At 35.6% G+C, this 16,209-nt stretch overlaps 1 protein-coding gene across 1 annotated transcript in view; it reads left to right on the forward strand.

Moving 5' to 3' along the window:
* Nucleotides 1–16,209, forward strand: part of LOC148674546 (G patch domain-containing protein 2-like) — a 97,719-nt gene that overhangs the window by 54,418 nt on the left and 27,092 nt on the right. The window contains exons 6-8 of the mRNA XM_088624742.1: nt 5,934–6,001; nt 10,931–10,970; nt 15,988–16,052. Of these exons, the coding sequence (XP_088480868.1) occupies nt 5,934–6,001; nt 10,931–10,970; nt 15,988–16,052 (173 nt within the window). The remainder of the gene's footprint in view (nt 1–5,933; nt 6,002–10,930; nt 10,971–15,987; nt 16,053–16,209) is intronic.

Consider the following 16,209-nt stretch of genomic DNA (forward strand, 5'->3'; position numbering starts at 1 on the left):
TATTCTTTCTAAACTCTATTAGTTTATTTTTGACATTATATTTTTCCTTAGACATTTTTAATGTACTTTTTTATTAGTGCATGACTTGGGCTACCATTTAGACAGTGTCTTTTTAAGGCTATTAAGTAAAGCTTATTGCAGGTCGCCATGTCATATCCCAGTTGTGTCAAGTGAGATGGAGGGGTTATCTTCTATGTCAGTTAGATAAGGCCGTATGTGGTTTCAGCCAAATGGATAAAAGAATGGAACTGAGATAGAAGGTAGGAATATTATGGAGTGCTGTTACTTGTTGACTGAAAAATATTTATTGTAAACTATGCAGGTTTTCATATAATTAGGCTGGACTGTGTGTTTTTACATGAAAAAGAACATCAGAATAATACATGTAGTTAAAATAGTAAGTTAGTGGTGAAGAATTACTATTTAAATTACAAAGGAAATTAGCATGCAGAAAAAGGCTGAACCTTTTAACTAAGCAATATGTATGAACTACATACTGGCAAAGATGTCAAGCTAAATGAAAATGGAAAAAAAATCTTAGCATGGTGCCTGCCTGTGCGCTTGTGTGAATGAGAGACTTGTAATATAACTGAAATATCCTTTCTGTTGTAAATCTGGCTGAACATGCCATGCACACAAACCTTGGGAAAGAATGGCACCGTTGCAGAGCTTTGTTCACCACAGATGTGTACCTCTGTCTGAATTCTGTTAAGAAGCCGACCCCTTAAAATCTATCTGCTCAGGGATGTTTACACAAAATATTGATCAATGAAGTTCCAAGTTTCTTGTTTATAATTCAAAGGGATGTGATAAGTGGGGGAAAAAATACTTTTAAATACTTTTTTGATATAGAATAGACCTTAGTAAGTGGCACTTCTGTAAAATTGGTTGTCAAATAGTATTAGAGTCTAGATTATGTTCTGCCAAATATTGCTTTAAATGTATCCCTCAAATGTTAAGCTCTAGCTGCTTCACTTGTCACTAGTTCAGGTTTATCTGTTAAAATGTATACGCTTTTTTTCTTAGGCTTACAATTCAACTTAAAATCACTAATAAAGATGTATTTATGTATCACAGGGTCATGTGTAAATTGTGCTGTATTCATTCTGCATTGTAACCAATAGGTGATATATTAGGTGCATTTGTAGAAGAAAAATACGTGTAGAAATTAATTTTAATTAGTGCTCAATTGTAAACCTCCTTGTTTTGCCACACTGAATGGGAGGTTGCATTTCACAAAGTATGAATTACACTACAATGTCCCCTGCTTTGAATCTGTTTTCATTGTTATATTGATTGCTTCCTGCAAAAAAAAGACTTGCATGTTTTTATCATACTTTTGAGATTTAAATCAAACTGAGCAGCCTTTTTGCCTTCACACAGCGGGTCAACAACTTCACAAGGCTAAAACGGGGCAAAAAGTGATCCAGGAGATTTATTGCTCTTCATTTGTGAAGGCTCTGATTGTAGCTGTTTGTTCTGATGGTGTAAATTGTCTTCATAATTGCTTCACACCCCCCCCCACATACAAATGTCTTGCAAGAAGGAAATAAAACTGTTCTTGTTTTTGAGCTCAATTTGGTTTTAAACTCATTGTCTGTGAATCCCAGGAGGAACTATACCATGTTGTGTATAAGTACGTAGCTTGAAGACAAATACAAATTATACGTAGACATATGGTATGGCTAATTCACTTATAGTTTGGAGGGAAGCAGGGACCTCAAGCTGGGCATGGGTCCTCTACCAAAAAAGACACATGTTCAGAAAGACATTTTTTTTTCCCGCTGCCATGGGTATTCAGTGCATACTATTTTGAAGAGCTGTAGCCCATGGAATTGCAAGATGTTGCTCTCTAGATGCTGGTAGCCATCAGTTTTGTGGATCCTTCTGTGTTATTTTCTGTCATTGTAAAACGCTCCTCTGATGTGGTAGAGTAGTATTTCTCATCCACTGCTGCAGCTGCAGACTTATGGCTCATGTTGCCCTTATTTAACCAGCAGAGGCCACTCACTGCATGTTGCACAATAGACTATAAACAGAAAGCGAGCTACAGACTATGGGGGGAGGGGGGTTGTAGAGGAGATTCAATTTCATCTGGAAAATTAAATTTTAAATAACTGATGAGTAATGTGAAGGGAAAATGTAATCTGCTTTGTTAACCGTTTTCAGCATAAAGACCCAAAGAGTGAAAGGGATTAGAATAAAATGGTTTTATAAGAATCTAGTTAACAAACCTTTTTTTCTGTTCAACTGCTGTTTTAAATGCTGTACATCTCTAATACGTGTCGTCAACAAGATTTTGTTTTTGCCTGTCTTTGTATAGGTCTTTGCTTCCTGCACAAACAACTCAGAATTCAAAATAAGGTATTGTTAGCTTATTAGCAATTTATAGTTCCCCATCTCTCGCAGTCTTCCGCAACGGAGATGGAAAAAGAAATTCATCTATCATGTAGTCGTAAAAGCAGATAAATGATTTATCCATGAAAAAATATTAACTGGAGTCTGGACAATTGATCGGTTGATGATAAATGTGAAGTGTGTGGATTATAGGAAAGAGCCAAAAGGCCTTCATAGTAAATACAGACATCAGCCTGAGAGAGTTTTGTTGTTTAATTGAGTACATTCTAAGTTTGATTTTAACAAAGCATAGTTTTGTTTTGTTCTTATTGGTGTTTTCATAGGACCAATCTTATAGAGTACATAAGTCTCCAATAAAAGAAAATAGAATACAGTGTTTATTGAGCAAATACACTCATTTGATTTAGCAGACAAAAAGTAGCACCATTATAGATGTAGCTCTAGAGGTATTTTTGGCGAAAGAATGTAAAAGCACCTTTGGAACATTTTTCTCGTCAGTTTTCCTTTAGTATGTAGGGATTTTTTTTTAAAAAGAGACAGTTCTGTGCTCCAGACAGTTCTGTGCTCCAGACCATTTGTATAACACATTTTTCTGAGCTATTGTTAATTAGTAAAATCCCTGAAATTTAGGATTCAAAGGCCTTGTGAAACCTATTGATGAAGCAGTTTGTAACAAAAGTATATTAAATTTCTGTTAATATTTTGGAATATATTAAAATTGTTTAAATAATCGTGCATTAATACAAATTAAACTGAACTCTTGTACTGAACAAAAAAGTCAGTCTAAAGAACTATAAGAAAAGGCACTGCTGTTCCTTTTGCTATTTAAGCCTTTTTTAAGCATTCTATCATTTTGAAAACCAGTATATCGCTTTCACTTATTTATAACACCTAGAAAAGCTGTTTAAGGTTTACGTCAGTTTGTAGTACAACTAAATTGACAATAAAAGGTCAGTGTCAACTTGTTTTATTTTATGTCATACAAATGTGCTGACAGGGAAAGACTTTTTAGATATTTTGAAGGGAAGAGCAAAACATGGTGAGGAAGTATTGTTTGCAGAGTGTAAGAACCTATTGGTGACATGAGTTGACAATTAAGTGGACTGCACTATGCCTTGAAAATATTGTTGGTAGATCTGTGATATCTGTGAAGACACACAGTGTGGAGCTTTGCGTGGCAGGGCTGTGGGCTTTAACTAAAGTGTTCTTCTTTTTAAGCCTAACATTTTTTTGATTGAATACACCAAGGTGGAGGAAATGAAATAATAAAAAGATGTCTGGCATGCATCTTTTGAACTGCATTCAGGTTAAGTGTTGGAATCTCTGAAATGAAGTTTGTTTTTCAAATCTTTACAAGGCTTTGAAATTAGAGAAAAAAAAGTGCTGTAATTAAGATGTATGTGCTCTCTCCAGTTTTATGGTTTCTCATTTTGCACGCTTTGTCTAATTGCCGTATAAGTAAAGAAATATCATAGTGATGGACGCCTGTAATTGTGAAGGGAATAAACATAATCAGTCTTGCTGAACCCCACGCTATATGAACTGCTTCACATTCTCCAGCACTGCACCTTTGGTTTATATGAATTGTTCAGATTACAATTTTACTTCAGCGATTGACTTCAGAAGATTTGTAAAATGTGATAACTCCTGAAATTCCATCAAGGTTATTGTTAAGTTAATGCAATATTTAAAATGAAATATTGTTAAATTATTTTTGCTGTATATTTAAAAGAAGCCTATTCATTAATGCTATTTTAATTTTGCTTATGTGCTAGTTATACCACTTTTACTTTTTTGTACACTAATTTAGATATTTAGTTATATTGTTCTAATTAACTTTAAAATGCAAGGCACGATAATGTTAAAACTCATGCAGTTTGTCTTTATGTGACACTTTTGTATTGCACAGTATTTATGTTTGTAAAGATTTTAAAGTTCTTCACATTCTCTTCTTCACATTTAACATTTTAATGTTAAATCCTAAAATAGATTATAAAAGCAATGATTATAGTAGGTAGACCTCAAATGTTAATTGCAAAACCAAAGAGCCACACTGTCTGTGGTAACGAAAAAGGATAGCTGAAGTTCAGGGAGAATGCACAGCTTGTCTTTCTGTACCTTTTTTTTACATTTATTGTTTTCGTATTACATAGACTTTCTTTTTTTATCATCAACTCTGTATTGATTTTCACACCTTTGTTATCCCACTGTATGCAATTCACACTGTTGGCCTACACAGAATTCAAACACTTTTATTGTTTTTACAAATACAGCTGCAGGTAAAGAACCAATTTTACCATTGAAAATAGCTTCTGCTTCTGTCAACATCATGTTTATTTCTGCAACCGATAAAAAGTCCAGTTTTCTGATATTTGTACCGAGATAAGTCAGTAAACAAGATTAATATGGTGTGGAAAGGGCTGTCGGCAGCCTAGGCGAAAGGAAATAAGTCGCCAGCAAACACAGAATACTGTAAACTGAATAAAACTGTCAGCTTCACCAAGAGATAATGTGATCATGAACCCATGTAACGCAGCATGACATAGGCACAGTCTGTCTTTCTAACCACCTCGCTGTAGAGAATGGATTACTGTATTCCATGGATGCAGTGCAATACTATTAAAACCCTTCTACTGCGATCAGCATAAGATTAAGGTCTACAGCAAGATGTAAGAGGAAACTTTTGTAGGACAGAAACTATGGAAGTGTTATATGTTCAAGTACACTTTTACAGATTTAAAGTAATAGAAGCTACTTTGGTTTTATTTCCTAAACAATAATAAAGTGAGGATGTTATTTTAGTGTATGGATTTTAGTTGCAAATCAAATGTTGTTTTCTATATACATGCATCTTACAGTATTCATTCTGCTTGCAAATAATTAACCTTACTTGAAAATATTTTGTTGCTCAAAAAGCATTTCAGTGCACTATGCAGTTTTTCACAAATAGAAAATATATTGATAATATTTTCACATAAAAGCAGAAAGTGTCTCTAAATACAAAGTCTTTATAGCATCTTAAGAATCTTAAATCATGTTCAGAATATTCACAGAATCTGACAGACAAACAGTAGTTAGGAATGTCATAGCTTTGGGTTATGTAGACTGGATTTGGGGATCTTTTTAATAAGAACAAAATTCCTGGTTTTTGGCAGTGGTAGTCACCTTCTTTTTTTTAAAGGTCTATATAAATTGATTCTGTGGCATTGTAATGTGTTTAATAAAATGCAGAATAAGGCTTGTTTTTTGCCCTGCATTAAAAAAAAATGCATGAAAATGGGTAATCTTATGTAATTTCAGCATTGTACTTTATATGATTCTTGAGTTGCATCTTATGGAATGTGAAAGAGTCTATAATCAGCCTAGGGGGTCTGAAAATGTCAGCTCCTGTATCCTTTCTGCCAGTGTATTTGTGCTGCCTATAGTGAACATCCTCATATCCAGAGTATCTATATATTCACCTCGGTAGGTGGGATATAGCCTCCCTACGGAAAACCACACTGTATCTTTCCTTCTGACAGCTGTGCATACATCATGCTCCCCTCTCAGTGATTTGTTTTCTTTTTTTCCCCCAGATTAGCACTCCTGGGCCAGGCTGTAATGAGAGACTGGCTCGGTTCTCCCAGGATCCCCATCATCACGAGTGAGTATCATTTACATCAATGATCCCCCATCATTACCACTGCTCGGCCTTATTTATTATTGCCTACTCCTGGGCTGTGATTTCCCAAGGAGCCAGGAAGGTTCTTCTGCGCATTACAGCAACAAGGGGGACAGTTCCCACAGATATATTTTCTATATAGATATTATTTTTATTTGATTTGGCTTATACTTTTTTCCCCAAAGTGACTTACATTTATACAGTTGGACATTTTACTGTACCAATCTGCGTGACATACCATACTCAAAGGTAAAACAGCCTTTTGCTGTGTTTCCACCTGAAATTTAAACCAACAGGCTTCTAGCTGCAACTCCAGAGCCTTAACCACTACTCCACACTGCTGTCTAGACAGACTGGTAGGTACTGGCCTTAAGGTATAAATGGGTGTTGCCAAAAATGTAACGGCTCACTTTGACAATTTGTTAATTTCCAGGTTTTTGTTGCAGAATTCCACATTTTCACTACAGATGGCCCCGCAACAATCTGTCATTAAATACATTTTGACTAAAGAAAAAAAGTAGGGCATTACTTTTTACATAGTCCTCATAGGTAGAAAGTTAGAATATCAAAGTTACTGTGTAACAGAAGCTTGGAAATAGGAACACTGAAATGATTACTGATATAACCTATATCCTATTAAATATAACCTATTAAGTTATATTACTTCAGAATACTTTGCAAATGCTAAGCACAATAAATGAAAAAAATGTTACGTGGAAAAATGTATTTTTAACTTAATAATATTTGTGTATATTTACTTATTAATTATCACATATTGACCATTAGCTTTGATCTTAAACATCTTTTTTTCTCTCTCAGGGCAATGAGGTATGCACAAAATAGTTCTGCACTACACTTTAAGCTCATTGCTTTCACACTAAATAAAAAGAACCCAAACACATTTGCCACAAGTATAAAAGAACTTGTAGTCTTTGTCAAAATCCTAAGAAGTTCCATAATTCAGAACTGTGTATTGCACTACAAGCATGTTTGCAAAGGCCAGCAAAACATATGCAGAGCCATGTGCATCTTCACAAGGTAACGATGGAAGGACAAGGCTACAAAATAATAACAAGCTGAAAAAAAAATCTTCTGAATACCTGTATGTTATAATCCAAAGGGTGGTGGTCCAGCAAAAAAGAAAACTCTAGAACAGTTCTCTTTTCTCCTACTCTTGAAAGGCTACAATTTTTCAAGCTTCTTTGAGGATCTCAGTCTATTCAGCAATGATAATTTACACCAGTTAAGTCAGTTATCACTTTAATTCATTCAGGAACAACTTGGAGAGAGTTCACACTAAATGAAAACGAGACGACTGTGTGGCTTTTTAGAATCAGCACTGAGGACCAGTGTTCTGGGTGTTGATCAATAAGAGGATCAGTGTGTTTGCTTAATACAAAATTGAAAAAAGATCTATATTATTGAGTTGTTTTGTGGTCTAGTGGTTGAACAATGTGTCAAAACGGATTTGTTTCTAACCAGTTTGCTTGAATATAAAGCTATGAGACGCCCCCATTAGATGGGAAGAGCCAACATGGACAAAATACCAACACTCCAAAGGACTAAAAAAAGGAGTCAAATCACCAATGTTAGAGTAGATACTTTTACATATCAAGTGGTAAGGCAGATTAACCAACATCAGTTTTCTCTGATGTTGTAGGCACTGCAAGTATCAAAGCTACGATCATCCACTATTACCTCCATTGGGTTTGTCAAGTCATCCAGATGTCCTACTCTTGGCTTCCAAAGAAGCTTCTCTGTTTCCATCTTACCCAAGGCAATCATCCCAAAGGAGAAGAAGTATTTCAAATATATAGTAAAAGCAAACTTGAGAAAATAAAATATCATTGTCAGCTCTTGGGAAATTGAAACCCCAAGATATCAAAACGAGGAAGCAAAGCAAAATCATCTAACACGGCTCATCATGAAAGGATTTTGTAGCCACTAGCTGATATATCCTAAGACAACACCAGCTCAATCTGCCAGGGAACCGTTATTGGCCTTATGAGTCATTTTTGTGTTTATGGAAGACAATCATCCTGCTATTCCAAGGGATAGTGAATGATTATGATTATTTTATTATTTTTTTTCCTTGAGATGCCCTCACACGGGAAGATTTACCAAATATACATAATATAAATTATGTGTAAATATAAAGAATGCAATCATGCAAGTACAGTAGGATCTCTACTTCTTTGAATTTAACATTCATGTTTTTTTTGCAATTTCATCCATCTGATTGAGTCTTGGATGGAAGAAGAGCAGTGCAGGATGATTGTTAAGTGCAACTTTCAAATTAGCCAGGCAATACACTTGGATAGTGAGACAAATCTAGCGGGTGAATGAGCCTCTCCCTTCCCCCTTCAAGAGACCCAATACCCAGCATCCACATCTGAGTGTGGTCTTGTTTTTGTATTGTAACGAATGCTTATAGTTCTGTATCAGCAGCTTGGGGACTGGAAGGCTGGAGACAGCTTTACAGGCTCACTGACAGTTTTATTAGCCTTGTCTTTACATTGGGGCTTGCTAATCTTGCCAGCAGCTATATCGCCCTGAAACTCACTACTGGCAACCAACTGAAGCTAAGGGGGTGTGTGCCTGGTCAGTACCTGGATGGGAGACCTCTTTTAAAAGCCTGTGTTGCTGCTGGAAGAGGTGTAAGTGGCATCAGTAGGGAGTGCTCACCCTGCGCTCTGTGTGGATCCTAATGCCTTAGTACAGTGATGGGGACACTGTAATTTACAAAAAATGGCACCATCCCATGGATGAGACATAAAACCAAAAAACATAGTGGTGTTAGCCCGATATCCTTCCCAAATTTCCCATGGCTTTTACCAGTCAATACTAATAATCCCTTTCTATTAACTGGCTTCATTGCTCTGTTCATCTCCCCACTGGTAGCTGATGTGTGTTGAGTGTACTAGCACACTTTGGCTATAGATGCAATCAAGGTGAGTGCTACACATTGGTGTTCATGGAGAGGAGACCCCATTATCCGTAAAGCACTTTGAGTGGAGTGTTAAGAGAAGCGCTGTATTAGTGTATGGAATAGTATATTAATAATTATCATCATCATCACAGAGCAGGGATTAGCTGGAAAGACAGAGAGAAAGTGCAGGCATCTGGTGGACGCAGAGGAGGGATTCACGTTGTTTATTTTAGCTGAGTAAGTTTCTGATCACTTTTTGTTTTAGTTATTTTAAGTTAAATGATATTTTAATTAACTTAAAGACAATTCATTATTACTTTAATTATCATTAAGGGGGGCTACTTATATTTTTTAATCATAGCATATGTACTGTATAAATATGGTATAGGGAATATGGTATATTGGTTGACACCTAACCCTTGCAAATGTCACCTAACCCTGGAAATGCAAAACAAATGCTGCATCAAACAAAATAAAGACCTGTATAATCAGTGTGTATAAAAAAAACAGTAATATAAGCACCATGTAGGTATGTATTCCATGTTTATAATGCATGGTTATAAATAGCAGATTACTATACCAGTCAAAGAAATAAGGGTTACTTAACAATGTAAAAGGGAACTGAGAGTTCACAAGTGCTGTCTTTGCACAAGAATTTAAAGCTGGTGCGGAAGGGTGGTCTCAGGAACTGATCTAGATTTCTTTGGGTAGTTCTTTCCATCATGAATGAAGACATTGCTGTAGAAGTGAGGGTGCAGAAAGGTTGAGAGGAGACAGATAAGAGACTGAGATAGCAGAATGTTTGAGAGAGTGGAAAGAGAAAGCTGTGGGTGCGTACAGCAATAGGAAGCCGATGGGGGGAAGATGGTAGTGGTTTGCGAAGAGTGATTAAGAGATAATATATGGTGAGCAGGTAAATGACAGAGATGATTTCAGCTCTAGGTGAGCTGGAATGGATGGATGCTAGAATTTCTGGGCAGGAAGAAGTTATAGTAGTCAAGGGGGAGATTACCAGGGTTAAAAGTTGTGTAGAACAGCTGGAAAGGAAGGTGCAGGTGGCATGAGTGTTACCTTCTTTAAATAATTGATCTTTCATGTGCTCTGGCATGCTGTCTGTCTCAGAAGTTGAATTGTGAGGATCAATCAGGTGAAGGTTGTAAGAACCTTCAAGTGAAGTTGCTGTCTTAGAATGTATGCACAAATTTGGTCATGGAACAAAATAGCTAATCCTTCCACTCCAAAAAATGAGATTGCTTCCTGTGGTGATATCTGGGTCCTCCTAAAGGAGGTGTTAGATTAATGAGGTCTTAGAAAGAACTTGAGGAAATGAGCTTGGTTTTGTATTCTTGATTCCCTAACTGCTGCGAGCCTGTGAACTGAACTTAAACCTGAGTAGAGGAAAAGTACTTTCTGGTGTCATTTAAGATGAAATATTTCAGAATGAGTTATTTATTTGACCAGATTTTGTTTTGGCCTGTACAATATCAACAAAAAAGAAGAAAAACACCAAGGGAGTAAAATTTATTATAACAACCTCTCACATTGCAGAGAGTGGAGTCATTTGCTAATACTCAATTCTATAAAAAAACATGTTTTTTAGGAATTTGTAGTCTAGATGTTATTAAATCAATACTGTAAGTGATTCTATACTTCATGATAAAAGTTACTTATTATTTAAAATTCTTCCATCAGCATCAGTTCTCTTGTATTTATGAAATGTGGTTGAGAAAAGTGTTTTTAATAGGAGAAGACTCAGTGAATTGCATTCATCTTTAAAATATCAAAGAATTCTTTTTTTTTTATTTAGCTCAGTATTCACTAAACGTATAACCGGTATCAAACTCATCAGCTGGGAAATACTGTATGTCAGGGTTTAAGGGGGATATCTGTTTTACTAAATACCCCAAAAAGCCAGAATGCTAGCACCAGACTTGTTGACTATAAATATAGTTCTCTGGATAATTTTGTCTTTTCTTTTATAGTTCTTGGTTCAGTCCTGGAGCTAGGAGGGAGCACAGTCAGGTAAGGAACTATGTTAATGTAGATTCTGTCTAAATGAATGTTTGCCAGTGTACTTCCATATTTTTGCAACTGTTTTCACAAAATTGCATAACAAATAACATTGCTGCAGTGGATTTGGGTAGTGCCCTGAACTTTACTTTTCCTTGAATGCACTCTCCTTTAGGTGCAATTCTGTGTTGTGGAGAAGAGAACATGCTAGTGATAGATATTGTTCTCTTTGAGCCTTCCTCAGATCAGTTTTGGCCCCTTCCGTTCAGTCCACATTTTGGTCAATCCTTAGGGCCTTGTTACTAACATGCAATTAGTCAGCAGTAGAGGTTGATTTTTGTCTCATTTCAGACACTTTTTTTTAATACTTTCTTGAAATATTGCATGTATGAAGTAATTATAAATGATATTTGGAAGTCCAAATATGAAGTGTCACCCATGTTGACAATAGTCCTGTAGTAGACAGAAGATAGAATGCATTGATATTTCCATCTTTGAAGACCAATTTAGTTAAAACTAAATGCTTGTTGTTTATACATCAGATAAGATGTCTCCATGTTGAATTATAATTTGTGACATTTTTGTATATTTAGGAAATTGTTACATTGTTATAATTTCATGGTGAATAAGGTGAACTCTAAAGTGTTATCAAATAAAAAGTATTTCACCAAATACCTTGAATTAGATTATTTTATTTGCTTGATATCTGTGGGAGCGTCAGCTGGATTTCACAGTATGGTACAAAATACCTAAAATACCTACCTTGAAAGCACCTAAATCAACCTAAAAGCGGTTAAGGGCTCGCTATGATGCTTTCCAAAGACATTAAGACCCTACATATGGGGACTTAAGACCTGCAAACTGAAAGTTTTGAATTACTTGTAGATTCTTTAAAACAAATCTGTAATTTTCTTGTAAATGAAAACCAATTTTTGCATGCCTTTGCTGAACGTTAAAACAAAAACGTATTGATTTCTATTTTGTTACCTTTATAATGTAATGTAATTAGTAAGGCATGCTATAGAATGACAGATCACTAAATAAGGTAGTAAACCATTGTCCTCTTAATGTTAAAAGTTTTTTCTTTTATTTATCTTGTTTCACTGTCCAAAACATAAGCTCTTTGCAATTTCTAAAATGTGTCTTATAATAGCTGTGATGCGTTAAGAATTGCAAATAATTAAAGAAAGTGCTACTATTCAATTACTCCTCCCTCCATTCTTTCAAAGCACAAGTTTTGTATCATACAGTTATTATACAGTCAACTAATGCATTCAGAACTGCAGTTTGCAAAAATTGATGTTGGTTCTCGTTTGTTGTTCTTTACCTTTAAATTCCATATTGATTACAAACCTAGAAATATTGCCTGTGAAACTTTCCAGAAGCAGAAGTATCACTGCATTAGAAAAAAAAAACACCTACTGGAAAATTAGTGCTGTCACTGTGGTTGGAGTTCTATATGGCCAAGATAGCGCACCATGGCCACACAGTCTTTCTCAAAGGGCATTTTATGACCAATGACATTCACCACCTGTTGTGGCCTTAGGTGACATTTTGCCTACTAGCTTTGCCACACTTTAAATTGTATTTATACTCATTATATTGGGGATCAGTGCCTTTTGGTTTAAGGGTTACACTCCTGTATGTTGGCATCAATTTAAATACAATCTGTTCTCTCATTGTAGACTTAAAGATTTAATTTATTAAAGTGTTCCCAAGACACTGTAGGCTGTTGTTTGGACAGTTGTGTTTAATAGAAAGATTCAGAAAATCTTTCTATGCTCCCGGTGTCTGCAGCATGAGTTTTTTTTTAAGTTGTGGTCAGATCAACAAACCAGTTCTGTTTCTGTTTCTGCCAAGAATGGAATAATCATTGATTTTCCAGCTTCCATAATAATGTTAATGTTTTAATGTTTCTTTATTAGCCCTATACAATTTCTTGCATTAGGAATGCATCTTTTCGCATACCCCAGCTTTTCTCCAGGGAGACACAGACACAGAGACAGGGAGAGAAGCTTGGGGTCAGAGCGCAGGGTCTGCCATTGTACGGCGCCCCTGGAGCAGTTGGGGTTAAGGGCCTTGCTCAGGGGCCCAACGGAGTAGGATTCCTCTGCCGGCCACGGGATTTGAACCGGCAACCTTCCGGTCACAGGCGCAGATCCTTAGCCACAGAGCCACCGCTCCGCCCCTTTTTTTTTTTTTTTTTTTTTTTTGCATAAAAAGGCATAAAAATGCCTTGCAAGTAATTTCCTTTTCTCTTAACCACTTTGTATATAGGAATCCACATTCTAGCAAATGTTTTTGAAGAGGATGATCTTTGTTCATTGCAGTGATTGCTGTCTCAATATAAGCTTTGCTTATGATATACCCTGGAGGATAGGTTGTCTACATACCCAGTGCATTATCTACTGCATTTCTGAAGTGAAATAAAAAGATGGGCTTTCTCTGTGTTATTCTTTTAGAAGTTTCATAAAAGCCTTTATCAACTTGAATGGTCTCTTTTCATTTGAACCTAATTATTTGAATAGTGTTTTGAATGTTACAGGTGAAGACGTATATTTGGGATTGTATACATTCATTTTCCAAAAATCCTGATCTTGAGCCTCTAAACATTTCTTGACCCTTCTTAGGTGCAATCATAAGAGGATCAGCCTTAGTGCCTTGTTTCAGGAGTGTGACATATGGTGAAGTTTTAGAAATGTCTTTCTCCTTTTAGAAATACCATATTCCAAGCAAGGATGTTCCTTGCTTTTACCTAGAACATTTTTATTGAATGATAATTAGATTCTTGGCTTCAGAAGGAACAGAATCAGAACTGGTCTGTTGGTCTGACCACAGCTAAAAGGGTACTGACTCTGCAGGCACTAGGAGCATCCCTCTTTTGGCATTATTGCATCCTGATCTATCTTAACATTTTTTAATTGAACTCTAATTGAATTCTTCTCCGTAGGGCTTGGAGTACATAGCACTTTGATCTCACATGTCTGATCTCAGGGAGAGCTGGTATTCAAATTTTGTATTATTCTGCTTTTTGACAAATTTAAATTAAAAAATATCTTAAAAAACACGTCAGTTTGAGACAATAAAAGTGTTCTTGTACAAGATGCAGATCACAGTCTCTTCTCAAAAACATAAAATAGCTTGGCCAAAATGTAAACAGAAAGTCCTTGCAGATGTTTGAACAACAAATGATTTTTTTCCCCAAAGGCGGAAAGTACAGAGAACAAAAGGAGAGTCTACAAAAACCGGTTGTTCAGACCAGCTGTCTGACTTGTTGGAAGGTTCTTCATTGTTTGGGAATGTTTCAGGTCTTCAGGGACTAGAAACATTTGCATGATTGAAGGAAACTTAAATGCACCAATGCAATAAGACATAGTGCTGTCTAAAATGATGCCTGGTGGTTTATGGCTAATAAAATGTATCCCTGCAATTTAGTATGACAACAGTCCAAAGTGTGTACCTAACTCACCCACAGAATTAAAAAAAATGAAACAGATTGTTGGTGTGGTCATTGCAACCACCTGGCCTGAATTCAGTTCTTTTATTAGAGAAATTCAATATGAATCTTGGCTGTGAGCTTTATGTTCTCAAAATCATTTTGAATTGAAGAATGCTAAATGTTTTATAGGATAGGCACCAATGTATTTTAGAGCATCTAGCAACTCTTCTGATGTAGAGCTTTAATATTTCCTGCTCCTTCTATAGATTATTTTTGGTAACTGTTTTTATTGTTACACAGATAAAGGGGTGAAATACTGTGTATATCAAAAACTGCCTATGCTTTCACTTACACTAGGATTTTTGTTTTATGTTATGTTTGACAGACCTCATATAAGCAACTTCAACCTAAAACCTTTTGGAAACATGCACTTTTCTTTGACCACTTGGGCCACTTGTCACCTTTCTCCTCTGTACAAAAGTTGAAAAACTTTTTCAAAAAAGTTTTAAATATTTATCAACTAAAGGTAATTTAAATATAAAACTAAAATGACCTTTCTATTTGTTGAGGTGATGATGATTATGAATGCTCACTTCTTTCACTCAGTGTTCAATTACTCACCATGCTCACTTTTAAAGGAAAGTTTCTTTGTCCCTTGATGATGTAATGATTTTGGATGAATTTTCTGTCCACCACTAAATGTGTGAAAACAAGCATTGTGTAAAAGCAAACTATTAATGTGGCAAAAGAAATAAAAAGAGCTACATATTTTGTTATTGGTTTTGAGGAATGTGTCTAACTATCATGCACTGCTAAAAGGTGGTATAAACTAGACATTCAGACTTAGTTTTCTGCATGATTTAAATAAAAACACTAAGGATTTATATTACTGTATAAGAATGGTGATTTTAAGGAGATTTTAATATAAAGTAAAAGCCAGCTCTCCTTCTTTCTAGATTGGATAAAATAATAATACTGGATAGCTTACTCCTTAAAGAAAAATAGAAAATGCTACTAAGAAGAACCCAATTCATTGACCATATATAATCTAATGCTGAAGATGTCATTAATTTCTTTAAGCCAGTTTTTCATCTGGTCTTTCTACAAATGAAAACAAAAATAGTTTTAAGAGTTAGGAGGCATTTAAATGTATTCTTAGTAAAAAAAATGTTTTTTTTTTGCACTCTCTAATACAGTTGGATTTTTGTTACATTCCTTGCTTTTGAATATATTATTTTGGTAGTACAGTGTTTCCTCGAAATGCTTAAGTGTAATTTGTTGCATACTTTTGACATGTAAAACGGAGCACTGAGAGTAAGAGAATGCTGTTATCCATGCAGTTATTGAAACTAAAGCATGGCACATCAAAAGACAAATTGTGAATCAAGTCCAGTCTCTGTAATACACATGAAATTACATGATAGAAGCCTGTTTTAATAACTGCAGAAATCATGGTTGGTACCTACTAATTCCCTTTGTATCAGGCACTGATACTTAAAAATACGTCTGCAAAGTTGGTACATCATTTCCTGAAGCCTTGAAGCTGAACCAGTCATGTCTTTACACTGCGATGACTTTGTTTCTCTGTAGCTTGTGTGGGATGCACGAACAGACAGAGGGCACAGGAAAAACTGCTCATTAAAAACTGCCAGCAGGTAAATACCATCTTGCTATTCTACCTCCGCCCTCTGTGAATACTGTATCGTCCTTTTCTTGTGTATCTTTATTAAGTATTTATTATTGATGTTGTATTAGGAATGGAGTTCTTTTTTTTACAAGCTGCTGTATAACCTTGTGCTGTATTGAACTTGT

This window comes from Lepisosteus platostomus, chromosome 3 (assembly GCF_059453375.1).
Source record: "Lepisosteus platostomus isolate fLepPlt1 chromosome 3, fLepPlt1.hap1, whole genome shotgun sequence".
Classification (NCBI taxonomy): domain Eukaryota; kingdom Metazoa; phylum Chordata; class Actinopteri; order Semionotiformes; family Lepisosteidae; genus Lepisosteus; species Lepisosteus platostomus.